At 39.2% G+C, this 16,811-nt stretch overlaps 2 protein-coding genes across 15 annotated transcripts in view; one reads left to right on the top strand and one right to left on the bottom strand.

The window, feature by feature from the left end:
* APPL1 (adaptor protein, phosphotyrosine interacting with PH domain and leucine zipper 1) overlaps window positions 1-16,602 on the top strand; it is a 46,109-nt gene extending 29,507 nt beyond the window's left edge. For both annotated transcript variants that reach the window (XM_051852269.3, XM_089306042.1), the window contains 10 exons: window positions 514-570; window positions 3,965-4,056; window positions 4,465-4,647; window positions 7,564-7,616; window positions 8,835-9,009; window positions 9,108-9,144; window positions 10,582-10,728; window positions 11,268-11,318; window positions 11,537-11,626; window positions 13,242-16,602. In XM_051852269.3, the coding sequence (XP_051708229.1) occupies window positions 514-570; window positions 3,965-4,056; window positions 4,465-4,647; window positions 7,564-7,616; window positions 8,835-9,009; window positions 9,108-9,144; window positions 10,582-10,728; window positions 11,268-11,318; window positions 11,537-11,626; window positions 13,242-13,388 (1,032 nt within the window). In that variant the 3' untranslated portion in view covers window positions 13,389-16,602. The remainder of the gene's footprint in view (window positions 1-513; window positions 571-3,964; window positions 4,057-4,464; window positions 4,648-7,563; window positions 7,617-8,834; window positions 9,010-9,107; window positions 9,145-10,581; window positions 10,729-11,267; window positions 11,319-11,536; window positions 11,627-13,241) is intronic.
* Window positions 6,954-16,811, bottom strand: part of ASB14 (ankyrin repeat and SOCS box containing 14) — a 27,977-nt gene continuing 18,119 nt past the window's right edge. For 6 of the 13 annotated variants that reach the window (XM_089306044.1, XM_089306045.1, XM_089306046.1 and 3 more), the window contains one exon: window positions 6,954-13,319. The gene's annotated coding sequence lies outside the window, so the exon portion shown is untranslated. The remainder of the gene's footprint in view (window positions 13,320-16,811) is intronic. The other 7 variants (XR_016214766.1, XR_016214764.1, XR_016214768.1 and 4 more) reach the window with 2 other exon arrangements.

The raw sequence follows: 16,811 nt of genomic DNA, 5'->3' as shown, positions 1-16,811 counted from the left end.
TATGCATATACTTTTCTGTTTTTAATTTATTTTCTATATACTTTATTTTTTTAAATATTTATTTATTATTTGAAAGGCAGAGTTACAGAGAGACAGGGCCGAAGAGAGGGAGAGAAGGAGGGAGGGGAGGGAAGGGTATTCCATCCGCTGGTTCACCACCCAAATTGCCACAACGGCTGGAGCTGAACCGATCAGGAGCTTCTTCCAGATCTCCCACTCGGGTGCAGGGGTCAAAGGACTTGAGCTACCTTTTACTGCTTTTCCAGGGCATAGCAGAGAGCTGGATCAGAAATGGAGCAGCCAGGATTCAAATCGGTACCCATATGGCTTGCCAGCACTGTAGGCAGAGGCTTTACCTGTCACTCCACAGTGCTGGCCCCTATACTTACTTTCTAAGAAGGAAGATTATGTACTACTTCTAATGCAACTTATGTTTCAGTTGAATATTGAATATTCTTCAGATGAGAAGCTTTGAGAAATTATTAATCATTTTTCTGTTTTTTCTTTTTGCAGTGGATCTGTACAATAAACAACATATCTAAACAAATATACTTAACTGAGAATCCAGAGGTACTGTTTTTATTTTGTTACCCACATTTAGCAAGATGAAATAATTCTGTGGCTTACATGGCTTATGTTTAGTCCTAATTTCTCAAGTTCTTTATATTCTTTTGACCATGAATGGGTAGCTTTAATGTATTATATATATTATAAGTATCTAGTCTTAGTAGAATAATAAGGTATTTTGGAAGTACTGAATCAGTCAAGCAACATGTATTCACTGAGTGTTGACCTTTTTGCTTTGGTTTGAGCACCTTGGAGAAGGAAAATGTAGAATAATAATAAGGCTATCTTTATGGGGTGACAAAAATGTTAATATTTCATATAAATCAGGATGTAAGTAAAAGCATATGGTGGTGACTATAATTTTGGGAGTGTTAAGATCATGGACTTTAGCTTTAGAGAAAGCTCTATGAGGATGGTAGAAGTTGGATAGTATTTATATTGTAAAGAAAAGAGAAAACAGAATGGAATAAAACAAATGCAGAAATGGGATGTGTATGGATCTAGTACTGTGATTAGAATTGACAGTTCTTGAAGAATAATGGAAAACTGAAATACACATACAGATCACCTGGGCAATCTTGGTAAAACGCAGATTATAGTTCAGTATCTCTGGTAATGCAGTTGTTTTTTCTCCCCCAGGTTTTGCAAATTGTACTTTAGAGAGTAGCAAGGATATCAAACCAGATGAACACTGCAGTGTAGATATCATCTAAAGGTAACAGTGCAGTCCAGACATACAGGTAAAACCCAGAGGTACAGAGAACTCTGGAAGCAACTATAGTGGCCCACACTGCAATACAGTTGGAGAAGACGTGGCCCTAGGATAGGAGCTGTCTGACTTCTGCCAGGCTAGCTGTGAACCCAGGTGCCTCCCAGAGCTGGGAGGGACTGATGCTTGTGGCTAGGAAGCCTCATTCTTCTAAAGCTTAAGTTGCTGTTGAGTTGATGGTAGATTAGATGGGGTTAAGAGGGAGCGGTCTAGACACATTAGTAACTGATTGATACGAAGGATGAAGGAGAGGAGTAGGTAAAGATGACTCCTAAGTCTTAAACCCAGAAGAAAACAGTTGGGAAAAAGTTCTTTTTTTTTTTATCATGATAGCTTTGAGGTGTCAGACAAGATATGATGTAGATGCCCAGAAGGAAATTTGAACCAGCAAAACAAAACTTCATGACCTCCAAAATATTAGTAATTTGTTAGTTTTATAACACATTTATGAGTTTAATCTTAGAAAATTAATGCTAACTGTAGAGAAGCCTTTTGTTTTAGTGACTTAATCTCCTGCCAATTTGTCTTTTCCTTTCTGTAAGATTACTTGGGAGCAACTCAAAATTAAAATGCAGATTAAATGACTTTACTTTATTCCCTAGGGAATATACTTTGCAGATTTGAATAATCCAGACTTGTGATTCTTTCCTGTGAAAGTAGTGGAAGGTGGTCAAGCACCCCTGCTCCCACATGAGTGATCCAGATGAAGCTCCTGGCTTTGGCCTGGCCCAGTCTTGGTTGTTGTAAGCATTTGGGTAGTGAACCAGCAGATGGAAATTCTCTCTCTCTTTGTAACTCTGCCTTTCAAATAAATGGAATAAATAATAATAATAATAATAAAACTTGAAAAACATTCACTATATTAACTGTTTTTAAGTGTACAGAGGAGTAAATGTACACTGTTGGAACAGGTGTCTATTTTTGACTAAAAAAATCATGAAAAGTTTACTGCTAAACTTGGAAAAATTAAACATTATATATTTTGCAAATATATAATTGTTTATATTATATATAAAATATATACAAAATTTATAATTATACATTATATATTGTTGCAAATACAGCTGTAAAAGTAAGGAAACATTCCAAAATATTGACGGTAAATGCTGAATTGGCAAGGCCCAACTGATTTTTTTTCCTTCTCTTTCTTAAATTGTCCTTAAATTTAAAAAAAAATATTTTTAAAAAATATTTATTTGAATGACAGGGTTACGTGGAGAGGTAGAGACAGAGAGAGAGGTCTTTCATCCACTGGTTCACCCCAAAAGGCTGTAGTGGCCAGAGCTGAAGGCAGGAGCTAGGAGCTTCTTCTGGGTCTTCCACGTGGGTGTACGGGCCCAAGGACTTGGGCCATCCTCCACTGCTTTCCCAGGCAGCGCATTAGCAGGGAGCTGGATCAGAAGTGGAGCAACTGGGACTCGAACCTGCACCCATATGGGTTTCTGGCACTGCAGGGCAGGGCTTTAACCCGCTGTGAGGCAGTGTCAGCCCCATAAAAAACTTATTTGAAAGGCAGAGTAACAGATCTTCCATCTACTGGTTCATGCCACAAATGGCCACAATGGCCAGGACTGGGCCAGGCTGAATCCAGGGGCCTGGTCATCCGTCTGGGTCTCACATGTAGGAGGCAGGGGCTCAAGCACTTGGGCCATCAGCTGCTGCTTTCTCAGGTGCATTAGCACAGAGCTGGATCAGAGCAGAGGTGGATCCCAATCCCAGGGATTCCAATATGGGATATAGGCCACAATGCCTGCCCTAGCCAGTATTAATAAAACAGTAAGCCTAAAAATATTTTTTTTCTAAAAATATTTTTTAGGGAAATCTTTCTTACCTTCAAATTGATACCTGAAAATAACCATGATACTTTATAAATTAAAAAAAATATAGATATTGCTAAGCATATATGTATTCTAGAAAATCATTAAAACTTTGCTGGCATAGTTATAAAATGCTAACTTCCAGGGGTAGGCATTGGGTACAGTGCTTAAGACTACATGGGACACTGTGCCCCCTGTCAGAGTGCTTAGGTTCAAGTCCTGGCTCTGCTTCTGATTTTTGCTTCCTGCTGGGACGCCACTGGTAATGGCTCAAGTACTTGGGTCCCTGCTACTCAAGTGAGCCTGGATTGAGTTCCAGGCTCCTGGTTTTGGCTTGGCCCAGCTCTGGCTATTGCAAGCATTTGGAGAGTGAACCTGTGGATAGAAGATCTCTGTCTCTCTGCCTTTCAAATGAGTAGATTAAAATAACAAAGTACTAACTTTCATATTTTGTGACTATTTCCTATTCTTAAATGTCTTTATTCAATAAATGTGTGTTCACTGTGTGTGGCACTGTGCTAGGCACTAGTAGTATAAACATTAATCCAAATATATGTGGTGAAAAGTTTATAGAAAAATATTTTATTGTTATAGATATTAGAAAATAATCAAATTTTCTTCTAGATGGTAGGTAATTTATAACGTGACATTATGAACCCTAACATTAAAAGAATATGGAACTACTTCAATATGTGTGATTTATATTTTAAGTATAACTCAGAGCAATTCTGACAATTCAGAGTTACATTTCAACGTTTGGTTTTCTTTCTTTACTAATAATAGCCCTTTTATTTGAAAAAAAATCAAATAGGAAATTGCTGCGCGAGTCAATCAGTCTGCTCTAGAAGCTGTCACCCCTTCACCATCTTTCCAGCAGCGGCATGAGAGCCTGCGGCCAGCAGGGTGAGTCGCCCCAGTGGGTATGTGAAGACCTTCCTGGGCTAGTTCCAGTGTTGGGAAGCTCTTGTGAGTAGTACTGCTTACATTGGTACTAAATAGTTGACTAAACAGCAGAGAAAATTGATTTTCAAAGTGGTACACTTATCAGTAAGGGTATTAAGCAAATGAAGAGTTTATATTTCCCTACTGTTGGCAACTAAATCTCTAGATTGAGGTTATTTATGCTTTTGAGTTTCGTAATTGGGAAGTCTGTTGTTAATTAATAGCTGATGGGGATTATGTTTATGTCAAAATTTGTTTTACTTTTCTCATTAACTTAAAATGTAGGGTTTTCTTTTTTCATAGTTTAAGTGTTCAATTTCCAAAAGAGAAAACTAAATGCAATGTTTTCTTGTTTCGCTTTGTGTTCAGACAATCTCGACCACCAACAGCTCGGACCAGCAGTTCGGGATCCTTGGGGTCCGAGTCCACAAATTTGGCTACACTCTCTCTAGATTCTCTTGTTGCCCCAGACACCCCAATTCAGTTTGACATAATTTCCCCTGTGTGTGAAGATCAGCCTGGCCAGGCAAAAGCTTCTGGCCAGGGAGGCAGGTGGGTGATGGCATCACAGGGACTTTGTGCGGTGGTTTGTAACGTTTATGATTGCATTTCCACATTTGAGAGGCTCTCTTACATATCGTGTGCATCAGCTATGTGATACTTGCTCTGTTTAATCATCTAACAAATTGGATAGGGAAGAGTCCTGTAGCTTTTTTTTTTTTTTTTTTTTTTGCCTTCTGCCTCAATTTAAAGAGTTAAGATAATATCAGAAATATTTAATTCTAAATTGCTTATCAGATCTGCTTGTTAGATATTTCCTCATAAAAGTACAGAAGAAAATTTGGGGACAGTGTTGTTGTATAGCTGGTTAAGCTGCCTCATGCAATCCTGGCATCTCAAATGGTTGCTGGTTCGAGTCCTAGCTGCTCCACTTCCAGTCCACTGGGAAAGCAGTGGAAGATGGCCCACATGGGAGATTTAGATGAAGCTCCTGGCTTTAGCCTGGCCCAGCATTGATTGTTGGAGCCATTTAGGGTGTGAGCCAGAGGATGGAAGATTACTTTGTCTCTCCTCTCTTTGTAACTCTGCCTTTCAAATAAAATCTTTTAAAAAAATAACAGAAGGAAATTGGTAGTTTCATTTTTAGGTCATGACTTTTTAAAATTCTAGAGGGTAATATGAGGGTACTTTGAAAAGTTCGTGAAAAAGTAGAATTAAAAGATGAGTTTATTTTGATCCAAAATTTCTGAAATCCATGCATGATTTTTTTTATACATATTCTCCATGAACTTTTAAAGATCCTGTTATCAGAATAAGAAATCTTTAGGAATTTACTGAAACATCCTGCTATGAACTATTAGTGAGTGATCTTTTGTCTTATATATAATGAGGACTTTTATTTATTTATTTATTTATTTCAAAGAATTACACAGATAGAGAATGAGAGGCAGAGAGAGAGAGGTTTTCCATCCGCTGGTTCACTCCCCAGTTGGCCACAGCAGCCAGAGCTGTGCCGATCCGAAGCTAGGAGCCAGGAGCTTCTTCCGGGTCTCCCACGTGTGTGGGGTCCCAAGGACTTCGGCCATCTTCTACTGCTTTCCCAGGTCATAGCAGAGAGCTGGATCGAAGGTGAAGCAGCTGGGACTCAAACCAGCCCCCCATGGGATGCCGGTATTACAGGCGGTGGCTTTACCTGCTGTGCCACAGTGCTGGCCCCCAATGAGGACTATCCTTGTCAAGGCAGTTAAAATTTTTCTTTGACCATGGATGTAAGAAACATGGCTTACAGCATGCCACTAATTAAGTAGGTTAGATACTTAATACATTTATAATAAATTTGAATGTACAAGAAGTCACTTATATTTGCAGAAATATATTTAGCATTACTGTAATTGGTCAGGTATGTATTAAAAAGATGAGTTTCCTATTATATTAATTGCCAGTGTTATCTTGGAAGCAGTTAGCTGTCTGTTTGTAAACTCTACTTGAAGTGGGGGCACTTGGCCTAGTGGTTAAGATACTGGTGTTGACATCAGATGCCTGGGTTCTATGCCTGGCGCCAGTTCCCAGATTCAGCTTCCTGCCAGTGTGGATCCTGGGAGGCATCACTGATAGCTTAGTCACTTGGGCCATCGCCACCTTTGCCACCTGTGTAGGAGAACTGGATTGAGTTCCTGACTGAGCTCCAACCCTGGCCTAATCCCTGCTGTTGAGGGCTTTGCCTGCCTGCCTGCCTGTTGGGGGCAGGCAGCAGGAGAGGGGAAGGGACAGCTCCTCAGAACCTACTTCAAATCGTCCTTTTCTTCTTTGATTATTATTATTATTATTTTTTTTTTTGACAGAGTGGACAGTGAGAGAGACAGAGAGAAAGGTCTTCCTTTGCCGTTGGTTTACCCTCCAATGGCCGCTGCGGCTGGCGCGCTGATCGTGCACCGTGCTGATCCGATGGCAGGAGCCAGGTACTATCCTGGTCTCCCACGGGGTGCAGGGCCCAAGCACTTGGGCCATCCTCCACTGCACTCCCTGGCCACAGCAGAGAGCTGGCCTGGAAGAGGGGCAACCAGGACAGAATCCAGTGCCCTGACCAGGACTAGAACCCGGTGTGTCGGCGCCGCAAGGCGGAGGATTAGCCTAGTGAGCCGCGGCGCCGGCTCTTCTTTGATTTTGATATGCCATAGGCCAAGGAGTACAGTAAGATGGAAGCGACTTCCATCTCCAGTTCACTTTTCTTCCTGGATTCTTAATTATGCCTTGAGAAATCTAGGTTTAATACTAGAAAATATTATCATTAGAGGTAACTTGTGACACAAAATTAGAACCCAGCAAGAGATTTTTACATTGCCAGGAAATCCTTGACATTTTCTTTTTTAAAATTTATTTGACAGATAGTGAGAGAGAGAGAAAGGTCTTCCTTCTGTTGGTTCACTCCCCAAATGGCCGCTACGCCAATCCGAAGCCAGGAGCCAGGTACTTCCTCCTGGTCTCCCACATGGGTGCAGGTGCCTAAGCACTTGGGCCATCCTCCACTGGACCGGAAGAGGAGCAGCCGGGACTAGAACCCGGTACCCATATGGGATTCCAGCACTGCAGGCGGAGGATTAGCCAAGTGAGCCACAGCACCGGCCTCAACATTTTTCTTAAGTAGCTAAGATTGGAGGTAAATCTGTTTTCCTCTGTGCTAGCTTATTTAAATTCAAGAACTTTTGAAGGATGGTTTCTTAAGATGTTGATCTGTTTTGTGTGGCTATCCTCTCAGTCCATTCATGTCTTTTGAAGTGTAGTGACATAGGGTTCAGCCTATTGACACAGTTAATAATTTGGTCATCAGTCATGTTCTTTGGCAGGAACGGGCTTTCCTTTCCAAATGTGTGTTCAAAGTTTTATGACTTTTAGATTTTATCTTTGTTTTCCATAATTAGATTTCTTCCATGTGGCTCATGGTAACTGACCATTTTGTTCCTATTTCAGGCGTACAAATCCATTTGGAGAATCTGGAGGAGGTACAAAATCTGAAAGTGAAGGTAAAACAGATGTTCAGTATTCTGTCACTTAGAATTGCTTCTCAGTGGCAAACTGAAGGAGTTGTCGTTTATATTTGTTCTGTTACTATGCTCAGTTTTCTTATCTTTATTTACTCCTAAGACACTTAGAGTGATAGAACTTAGACTTGAGATGTTGTTATTCACACAGAATTATAGAATACCATACTTGGGATCTCTTAACAGCTGATGTATCATTACTAGTACCGGTTACTGGAGCATACATAACTTTTCTTCTTTTTCCAGTATCTATTTTTTTTAAAGATTTATTTTGTTTATTCATCAGAAAGAGAGGGAGAGACAGAGAGAAAGAGATCATTCGTTTGCTGGTTTACTCCCCAAAAGGCCATGATGGTCAGGGCTGGGCCAGGCTAACGCCAGGAGGCCAGAACTTCATCTGGCTCTCCCACATGGGTGGCGGTGGTCCAAGCACTTGGGCCATCTTCTGCTGCCTTCCCAGGAGGATTAGCAGGAAGTTGGATCAGAAGTGGAGCAGCTGGGTCTTGAACCAATGCTCTGATATAGGATGCCAAAGTCACAGGCTATTGCTTAACCCATTGCCGCACAGTGCTGGCCCCCTCCAGTAGCTATTTTTTGACATAATTTCAAACTCACAGCAAAGCTATTGGAATAGTATGAGAAATTTTTACCCAAAACCACATTGTTCAATATTTATGCTATTTAAATTTGAGATCCTTTTTTTTTTTTTTTGATTTTATTTATTTATTTGAAAGGCAGAGTTACAATGAGGGAGGAGGGGAGGGGAAGAGAGATTGAGATCGAGATCTTCCATCTGATGGTTCACTCCCCAAATGGCAGCAGTGGCTGATGTTGAGCCAGGCTAAAGAGAGGAGCCAAGAGGTTCATATGGGTCTCCCACATGGATGAGAGACCCAAGCACTTGGGCCATCTTTCTCCTCTTTCCCAGGCACATTAGCAAGGAACTGGATCAGAAGTGGAACAGCTGGGACCCGGACGGGCACCTGTGTGGGAAGCCAGTGTCAGTGGCTTAACCAGCTGTGGCACAACACTGGCCCCCCTAATTTTCTTAAAACTTAAATGTTGTTAGGAATTACTTGTAAATAACTCCTTTAGTTTGAGTTTTTCATTGGAAAACCTAAAAGGAGGTGTAGTATATTTTATTATTTTGGAAGAGAAATGTGAAATTTAAAACGAGTAATGTATTTTGTTCTGTTATAGATTCTATTCTTCATCAGTTATTTATTGTCCGATTCCTTGGTTCTATGGAAGTGAAATCAGATGACCATCCAGATGTTGTTTATGAAACGATGCGCCAAATCTTAGCTGCCCGAGCCATCCATAATATCTTTCGTATGACAGAATCACATTTATTAGTCACTTGTGACTGTTTAAAGTAAGTAGCAATCCCCTCCTAAAAAATTCTGTAGGGAAAAAAGGCTTTATTGCAGCATAATTAAAATTTGTTTCCCAAATTTTTAATTGTTATTGTAGGTTAATTGATCCACAGACACAAGTTACAAGGCTGACGGTGAGTTCAACATTGTTAAGGCTTTATTTTAAGTCTCTTGATGCATATGTACATCTTACAACTTGCTGTTAAGGCTGATCCTGTTTATTCACATATGATAGTGTGTTATGATTGATGTTTAGGCCAAACTAGTTAAATGTATGTCCATCTCGAAAAAGTTAGATTTGCACATTCCGTGTGAGTTAAAAGAATGAGTATACCCTAAAATCCTTAAGAAAAAAAGAACCAATACAATCCGACAATCCGGTATGATACTTAGTGTCCCTTAGTTACTTAGGGAACATATATCATTCACCAAAGAAATTAACAGGAGAAATTAAAAGATGAACATCAATGAATTGTCTATTTTGAAGTGGCTATAAGAGGATTTCTCCCTAATCATGTATGAAATAGACCATTTTTTGTTATTGAATTTGACTCTGCAAATGTATTAGTACTTAATAAAACTAATTCATTATTCAGCAACCTCTTGCTCTGCTTGGTAATTCAAAGCAAATGTATTGTTTATCTTGAATTACCCATCTGTTAAAAAAGTTGGCTTTAATATTGCTTGATAGCTGTACACTATAGAGTATATTTATGAGGATACTTCAAAAAGTTTGTGAAAAATCTGAAAAAGCTGCATGGATTTCAAAAATTGTTGTACCACAATGAGCTTATAGGGTGGGTGTTATGACACAGTGGATAAAGCTGCTGCTTGGGACACCTGCATCCCATGTTGGAGTGCCTGAGATCAAGGTCTGCCTCTAACCCAGCTTTCTGCTAATGTGCAGAAGCGACAGATAATGGCTCAAGCGCATGGAGTCCCTGCCACCCACTGGGGAGACCAGGATGCAGTTCCTGGGCTTTGACCGCCCCAGCCCCACTTTGTGGGCATTTGAGGGATGAGCCAATAGATGGAATATCTATTACTCTGCCTTTCAGATAAATAAAAACAAACAAGTAAATTTTTTGAAAAAAACCTAATAAGTCCTGTCTCTCCCTGCCTCTGCTTCCGCCTCTAACTCTGCCTTTCAAATAAATAAATCTTTAAACAAACAAAAAAAAACTCCAGATATAAGTAGTTATATGGAACTAGAAATTCTAAAGTGGTTTATCCACTTAAACTGAATGATTACATTGTTTTATCATCTTGAGAATTAAATAGATTGTAGAGAATGGAAAACCTCTTAACAGAGAAATTACTTTGCCCTGGTGAAATAATTTGGTTGAACTCTTATTAAAGAGATCTGTGATGCTGTCATCAGAGAGCTTTGGAAAAGCTGTGGTCTAACGGGAAATTTATAAGTACAGGTATGCCGAAGATTAAAGCATTTTCAAAAAAAAAAAAAAAACCCTTCAAATATCATTTTTAATGAACTTTTTTGAAGTACCCTCATAAGAGTGCTGCTGTAATGGTTTTAAAGATCTCATGTCTACTTATGTTTTCTGTGGCAGTTTCCATTACCCTGTGTAGTTTTGTATGCTACACACCAGGAAAATAAGCGGCTTTTTGGATTTGTTCTTCGGACATCAGGAGGGAGAAGTGAAAGTAATCTGTCATCAGTCTGCTATATTTTTGAATCAAACAATGAGGGGGAAAAGGTACGTGGTCTTTCAAAATGTTTCTAATGTGAAATGCATTTCAGAATCACAGGTCTTAAGATTGCTGGGGAAAAAAAACCTCCCAACGTTGCTTGATCCAAGCTTGTTGCACTGAGGAGAACCAAGTTGATGCAGGACAAACCCTCTGATCGGCAGGGCCATGTCTTCCAGACCCCCGATAGCTGTTCCAGTCTTCTAGCCTCAGCAGCTCCTAGAGTGGAACGTCTGTCTGTCCATCAGTAGTCACTTGGAGGCTTTCAGCTCCCAGCAGCATCAGATCTGTGTGCGTCACTCTTCGCAGGTGTTACTGTCTAATGACTGGGATACAGTAGGGTACACACAGGAGGTGACAGGCAGCAGTGCTTGCTGACTCTGAAGAAAACAGACAAAGCTTGATTTTGAGCCTGGAGGACTTTTAAATCAACTTTTGTTGGGAGTATACTGAGTTATAAAACTGGATGTATCAGCTATTGGGATACTTGAAATTTTTGCTTTGATGTGACAACTGCCTAAGGTTTTTGTACCATTTCCCATTTTAGATTTGTGATTCCGTTGGACTGGCAAAACAAATAGCTTTGCATGCTGAACTGGTAAGGAACCGAGATGCTTAATTTTCCAAGAACGTTAACTAAAGTGCTCCAATGCAAGCTGTTTTTTGTTAATTAGCAAGGTTAACTGTGGATGCTATTGCTAATGCAGAATTTAGAGTCTGGATCAATTCCCACTACTTGAGAAAGCACAGCAACAGCTTGTACACCCTGAAGTTACTTCATATTTAATTTATCAGTTTTATTCATCTCTTCTTTAGGATCGCAGGGCATCAGAAAAACAGAAAGAAATAGAGAAGGTGAAGGAGAAGCAGCAGAAAGAACTCAGTAAACAAAAGCAGATTGAGAAGGTATGCAATCCTAATGTCTTTTTTTTTTTTTTTTAAAGATTGCTTCAATCCATAAGTCGTACTTTGGAAATTTATATTCATTAAATAAAAGTTAAAAAAAAAAAAGATTGCTTGAAAGGCAGATAGGTATCTTGTATCCACTGGTTCACCCCCAACATGGCTGCAATAGTGAGGAACCCAAAACTCCATCTAGGGCTCCCACATGAGTGCCAGGGGCCCACGTACTTGGGCTGCTGTCCACTGCTTTCTCAGGCACTCCAGGAGAGAGCTGAATTAGAGGCAGGACAGATAGGATTCAGACCAGCACCCTTATGTGGGATGCCAGTTGCAAGCAGTGGCTTAATCTGCTGTACCGCAGAGCTGTCCCCTGGATCTTCCCCTTATATGAGATTTGTGAAGACTGACTTCAGATTTTTATGTATTGCATTTTATTCAAAAGTCACAAAAATAGATCTCCTATCTGCTAGTTCTTTCTAAAAGTGCCTGTAACAGCTAGGGCTGGGTCGGGCCAAAGGCAGGAGCCAGGAACTTAATCTGGTTCTCTCCAATGGGTGGCAGAGACCTAAATGTTTGAGCTGAGCCATCACCCGCTGCCTCCTTGGGTGTGTGTCAGCAAGAAGCTGAAGTCGGGAATATAACCAGTGTGGCCTTCCCACATGTGATGCTGGGCACCGTGAGTGACGTCCTCATCACCAAGTCAAATATCCTCCCCACTGATGACTTTACTTCAGTGCCGTGACTTTCAGATTGAATTTCCTCTTGCTCAGGGTCTTCATAACCAGACAGTTCACTGCAGAGCAGAAAACGGTATTTGTCTTCTGATGGGATGTTTACATTAGTTATATTGACATGTAGTGTGACTTGATTTTCAGCACATAGATCACAAATTTCCCTTGCAAAAGTAGTTCTTTTCAAAAAGCACGTTGCCTTTGGGGGACAAGAGTAATATTTTTCTTATTTTAAATGTTGCTCGGAGTGCCAACTGATCGTCTATCCAAAAGGGTAAGTGTAAGCTAGATGATTTTCAGAGCAAAATCTGAAGAATAACGTTATACGAATGATGCATGAGATTGCGAGAACTGGTGTGGGTTGTGGCACTGACGACAGGACTAGGAAAGAGGAGTCAGCTGTGGGATACTCAAGAACAGATCAGTAACAACTGGCAGTTGATTCCACATATGGACAAAGAAATGGCCAATGTAACGCTGAAGTCAAGCTTCTTTTATAGGCTAGACTGCAGAAGGTGACCCCTGCTTTAGCAAGATGAATTGGACAAGGACCGAGGAGACCTGGAGAGGAAGAAGGGAAGGGGAGTGGGGTGAGCCAGTATGAGGGTCTTACAGTGGTAACATCTTGAATTTGGTTATTAGCCCTAAAAAAAAGAAAGAAATGAAGATACCAGATTTTAGCTTGAATGTTGGCTTTGATAGGATTTCTAGGATGGTGCTAATACTCACTTTGGTGTTGCATTGTTTGCGTATAGTCTTTGTTTTCACCAGGTTGCCAGGGTTATGACAGGAGATTTGGAGTAGCTCTCAAGTATGTATAGTAGCTGTGTAGGTTTCCATTTCATTGCAGACAATTAACTTAGTTTCTTTTCTGTCTTTTCCACTAGGACTTGGAAGAACAGAGTCGCTTGATAGCTGCTTCCAGTAGACCAAACCAAGCCAGTAGTGAGGGGCAGTTTGTTGTCCTTAGCAGTAGTCAGTCAGAAGAGAGTGATTTGGGAGAAGAAACAAAGAAGAGAGAGTCAGAAGCATAAACTTACCCTTGCTTTTTGATGGGTAATTCCTCCTTTGGAATTTGACAATTTCTGTGGTGAAATGGCACAAGGTAACAACCATGTTGAAATACCAAGAAGGAAACTAAGCTTTATATGTCCTCGTTTTAGCTTCATTTTTAAAGTAAGCTTGAACTTGATGACTTAGGTTTGCCTTGAGTTTTTTTTTTCCCTTAAAAATAATATACTATGCATTAACATTAAAATCTGCGTGTTTAAAAGAAACTTATCTCCCTGAAAGAGATTGCTGGGGAATTAAACTTGCTCAAGTGTTTTTTTCCTTCAAATTTTTAACTTTTTATCTTACACTGTAATTGGCTATGAACATAAAAGTAATTTATTCTTCAGGTGTGGATATTCATGGATATGCTCCCTCTTCATTGGGAATGTTTTGCTGGCAGTGAGGAAACATTCAGTTGAATAAGTTTAAAATCCTTTATACAGAGAAATTGACGAGTTTGCAAATATTGTAACAATATTAAATGTGCAATAGAACTTTTACAAAAGAATTAGAGATCTTAGTCTTCAGGTTTCCAGTTGTGGCCAGTGGTAGTATTGATCTGGGGGCACTTCCTTGATTGTTCACATTTCTCTGATGTACTGCACGTGATGCCAGTAGGAAAGCAGTTAATGTTTTCTGGTTCAAGATTGGGACAGATGTTGGCATTTTATTATCACTTCTCAGTTCTCAGGTTGGGACTTCAATTATTGCTGCAGAGCAGTAATGGTTAAAATAAGGTTTTGGAGTTTATTAGAAGATTTTTTTGCTCAAATGCATTTTAGATTAGGACTGACATGTAAAGAGATTGTTATGGGATAATACATTGCATTTTCTGCATTGTATGAAATAATTTTTATTGATAATCAAGTGACATTTCAAAAGAAGTTCTATAACAGTTATGTTTACTGTTTAAAGGAAAAATTCCCAGAGTTTAGTTTAGAAAATGTAGTCTTAAATTTCAGACTGAGAGTCCCCATATTTTCATAACCCTATGTTTTGATAAAGTACTGAATCATCACTTTATATCCACAAAGCCACTGATGTATGAGAGTAGAATAGTTTGCACTAATTATTGTAAATACCTCTGCTCTTCAAGTGAGTCAAAGGTCTCATTCCATGAAAGACTCAAAGTAAAGTGAATGTTTGGTGTGATATAGGAGAAGTTGACCAAGGAAGGATTTTAGCCTGGTGCCAAGGTTAAAATGCCATTTCTCTACTGCCTGTCTTCTCTGTCAAAACTTGATTTCTTTTTCTTTAATCAGATTTTTAATATTGCTGATAAAAATTACGTTTATGTGTTTAACTTGTACAAGCTCAATATGTTGAATAAAATATTTTACATAGCCATATATTTACAAATTTTCAACGGGTTAGTTGCTTAGACTAATTTCACTAAAGAAAATCCTTTTGTTCATTGATACAGTTTTCTTAGTTCTAAATTAGGAATGGCATCTGTTCTAGTTCTCAAAATATAGCTCAGTTGTCTCACACTTCATATGTACGTTGTTTTCAGTAGGAATGGAAGAATTATATATAGGATTCTGATATTCTTTTTATCCGTGTGCCAAATGGGAGTAGTAGTTATTTAATACTCTTAAAAGCCTTACGTTTGGAACACATAGACTAAAGGGAATGCTTTCACAACAGTGTATCATTCCTTTTCTTGGAGTTGAAATTTCTTCTGTGGTCAGTAGTTGATATGTCAGGGCCAGTCATGCTTTTAAGATCTTTGAGATTGGCAAGCTTACTGTTTCATGGAATCTTGTTAATATTACACTTAGATAAAATCTGTGGCCCTACGAAGGTGGTGGTCAGCTCGAACTTCGCATCAGCCAAGTACTGTCCTTTAAGTGCAGGCTAGAGTTCAGGGTACTGGCAGATTTAGTGATGTTCCTTTTAAGTCATATAGTCATAGGAATTTCCTTAAAGACATACCCATGCCCCTAGGTCAGATCAAAACGAATTCCAGTGCCAAGTACAAATTGGCTAGTTGACACAACCTTAGAGGATGCACCTTCGATTCCATTACTGTTGACCTATTTTATGACTGCACCTTTGTAAGCATCAACCTTAAAAGCTCTGTTTATGAAGACAGTGCCTGTGAGTTTCTGCCTAATGGTAAGGCTCATCTTGTTCTGCTGCCCTCCTTCGAAATCCCTTCAAGGTCTGTGATACTTTAATGGTGATTGGATTAGATGGGGGCCACCTTTTCCTGACTGAAACTTAATAGTTTTTAGAAATTAACACAACTACTTTAAAAGGAAAGAAATTAAGCTTGCCTAGTTCTGCTGCACATTCTACACCTACAGGAACAATACTTTAACTAAGGTAATGAAGTCAGTAGACAGGAAACCAGTTACTGCTTCTCCCTTGTAGCGTTCTGAACACTTGGCAACAGGAAGCTGAAACTTGACCGTGAACAAAAGCTAGTCTAGCTTTTGCCGCATCTGCACTGATGGTTTGATTTTGGAAAGACTTCTTAGGCTCCATAATCTGGAGGTGGTAGTGTTGTTTCCATTATGTTTGGGAAAAGGACGGTAGGATGTGTGTGGCATCTGAGGTGACACATCTTAGTGGTAAGGTATCTGGCTTAATTGAGTTTCACATAAGAACCACTTAAAATCATCTTATAAATGCTGGTAGTAATGAACAGCTAATATACTGTAAAACTTTGTACTACCTGAGTAAAATGAAAATACTGGTTTTGATAACAGCCTCCTAGCATTCTTAAATATTTAAATTCACCAGTTGTAACAAGCAAATCCTTCATTTTATTTTTACCAAGTTTTACTCTTAGCTTTTTTTTTCATTAATACATCAAGATTTGAAACTGGAACCATATTATACTTTGTAACCAATCTCTCATGGCTGCACTCATATGTAATTTACTTCAGTTAATATGAGCACTGAGGATTAAGTTAAAACTAATGTGCAAAATTGCTTTGTATATTTGGTGATTTTGTAATGTAAGTGAATTAGTTAATTCTTATTTCACTGATACTATTAATCTTGCAGTGTACAATTACAAATCATGCATTTCCCTTTAAAATTGGATTTGAAGAACTCAACTTCATGTGATTGTGGAGAACTTATTTTTTCATTTTGTCAAAATAGGTATTTGCTGATAACAAGCCTTCAGGAAATACGTTGTTAGATTTTTTAATGTATAATAAAGTCCATGATTTTTGTACAGTCTTTTTTGTATGAAATAGTTGATATGTACTCTTCAAGTAATTTTAATGTCTTGTAAAATGTTTGGACTTTTTCATTTAGCATGACACTCTAGTTACATCTCTCGCACCACTGCAGTTCTAACAGCTAAAACATCGTCACATTGGGAAGGGTTTGTTGTAGAAGCAAACCAGCTCATCACTGGTGACTGTTTCCTGGTAGCACAGAGACTT

The sequence above is a fragment of the Oryctolagus cuniculus genome, chromosome 10 (genome assembly GCF_051225735.1).
Source record: "Oryctolagus cuniculus isolate XC-2025 breed Fujian yellow rabbit chromosome 10, ASM5122573v1, whole genome shotgun sequence".
NCBI lineage: Eukaryota > Metazoa > Chordata > Mammalia > Lagomorpha > Leporidae > Oryctolagus > Oryctolagus cuniculus.
The sequence above is the reverse complement of the archived record's forward strand: the minus strand, read 5'-3'. Positions and strand labels throughout refer to the sequence as shown.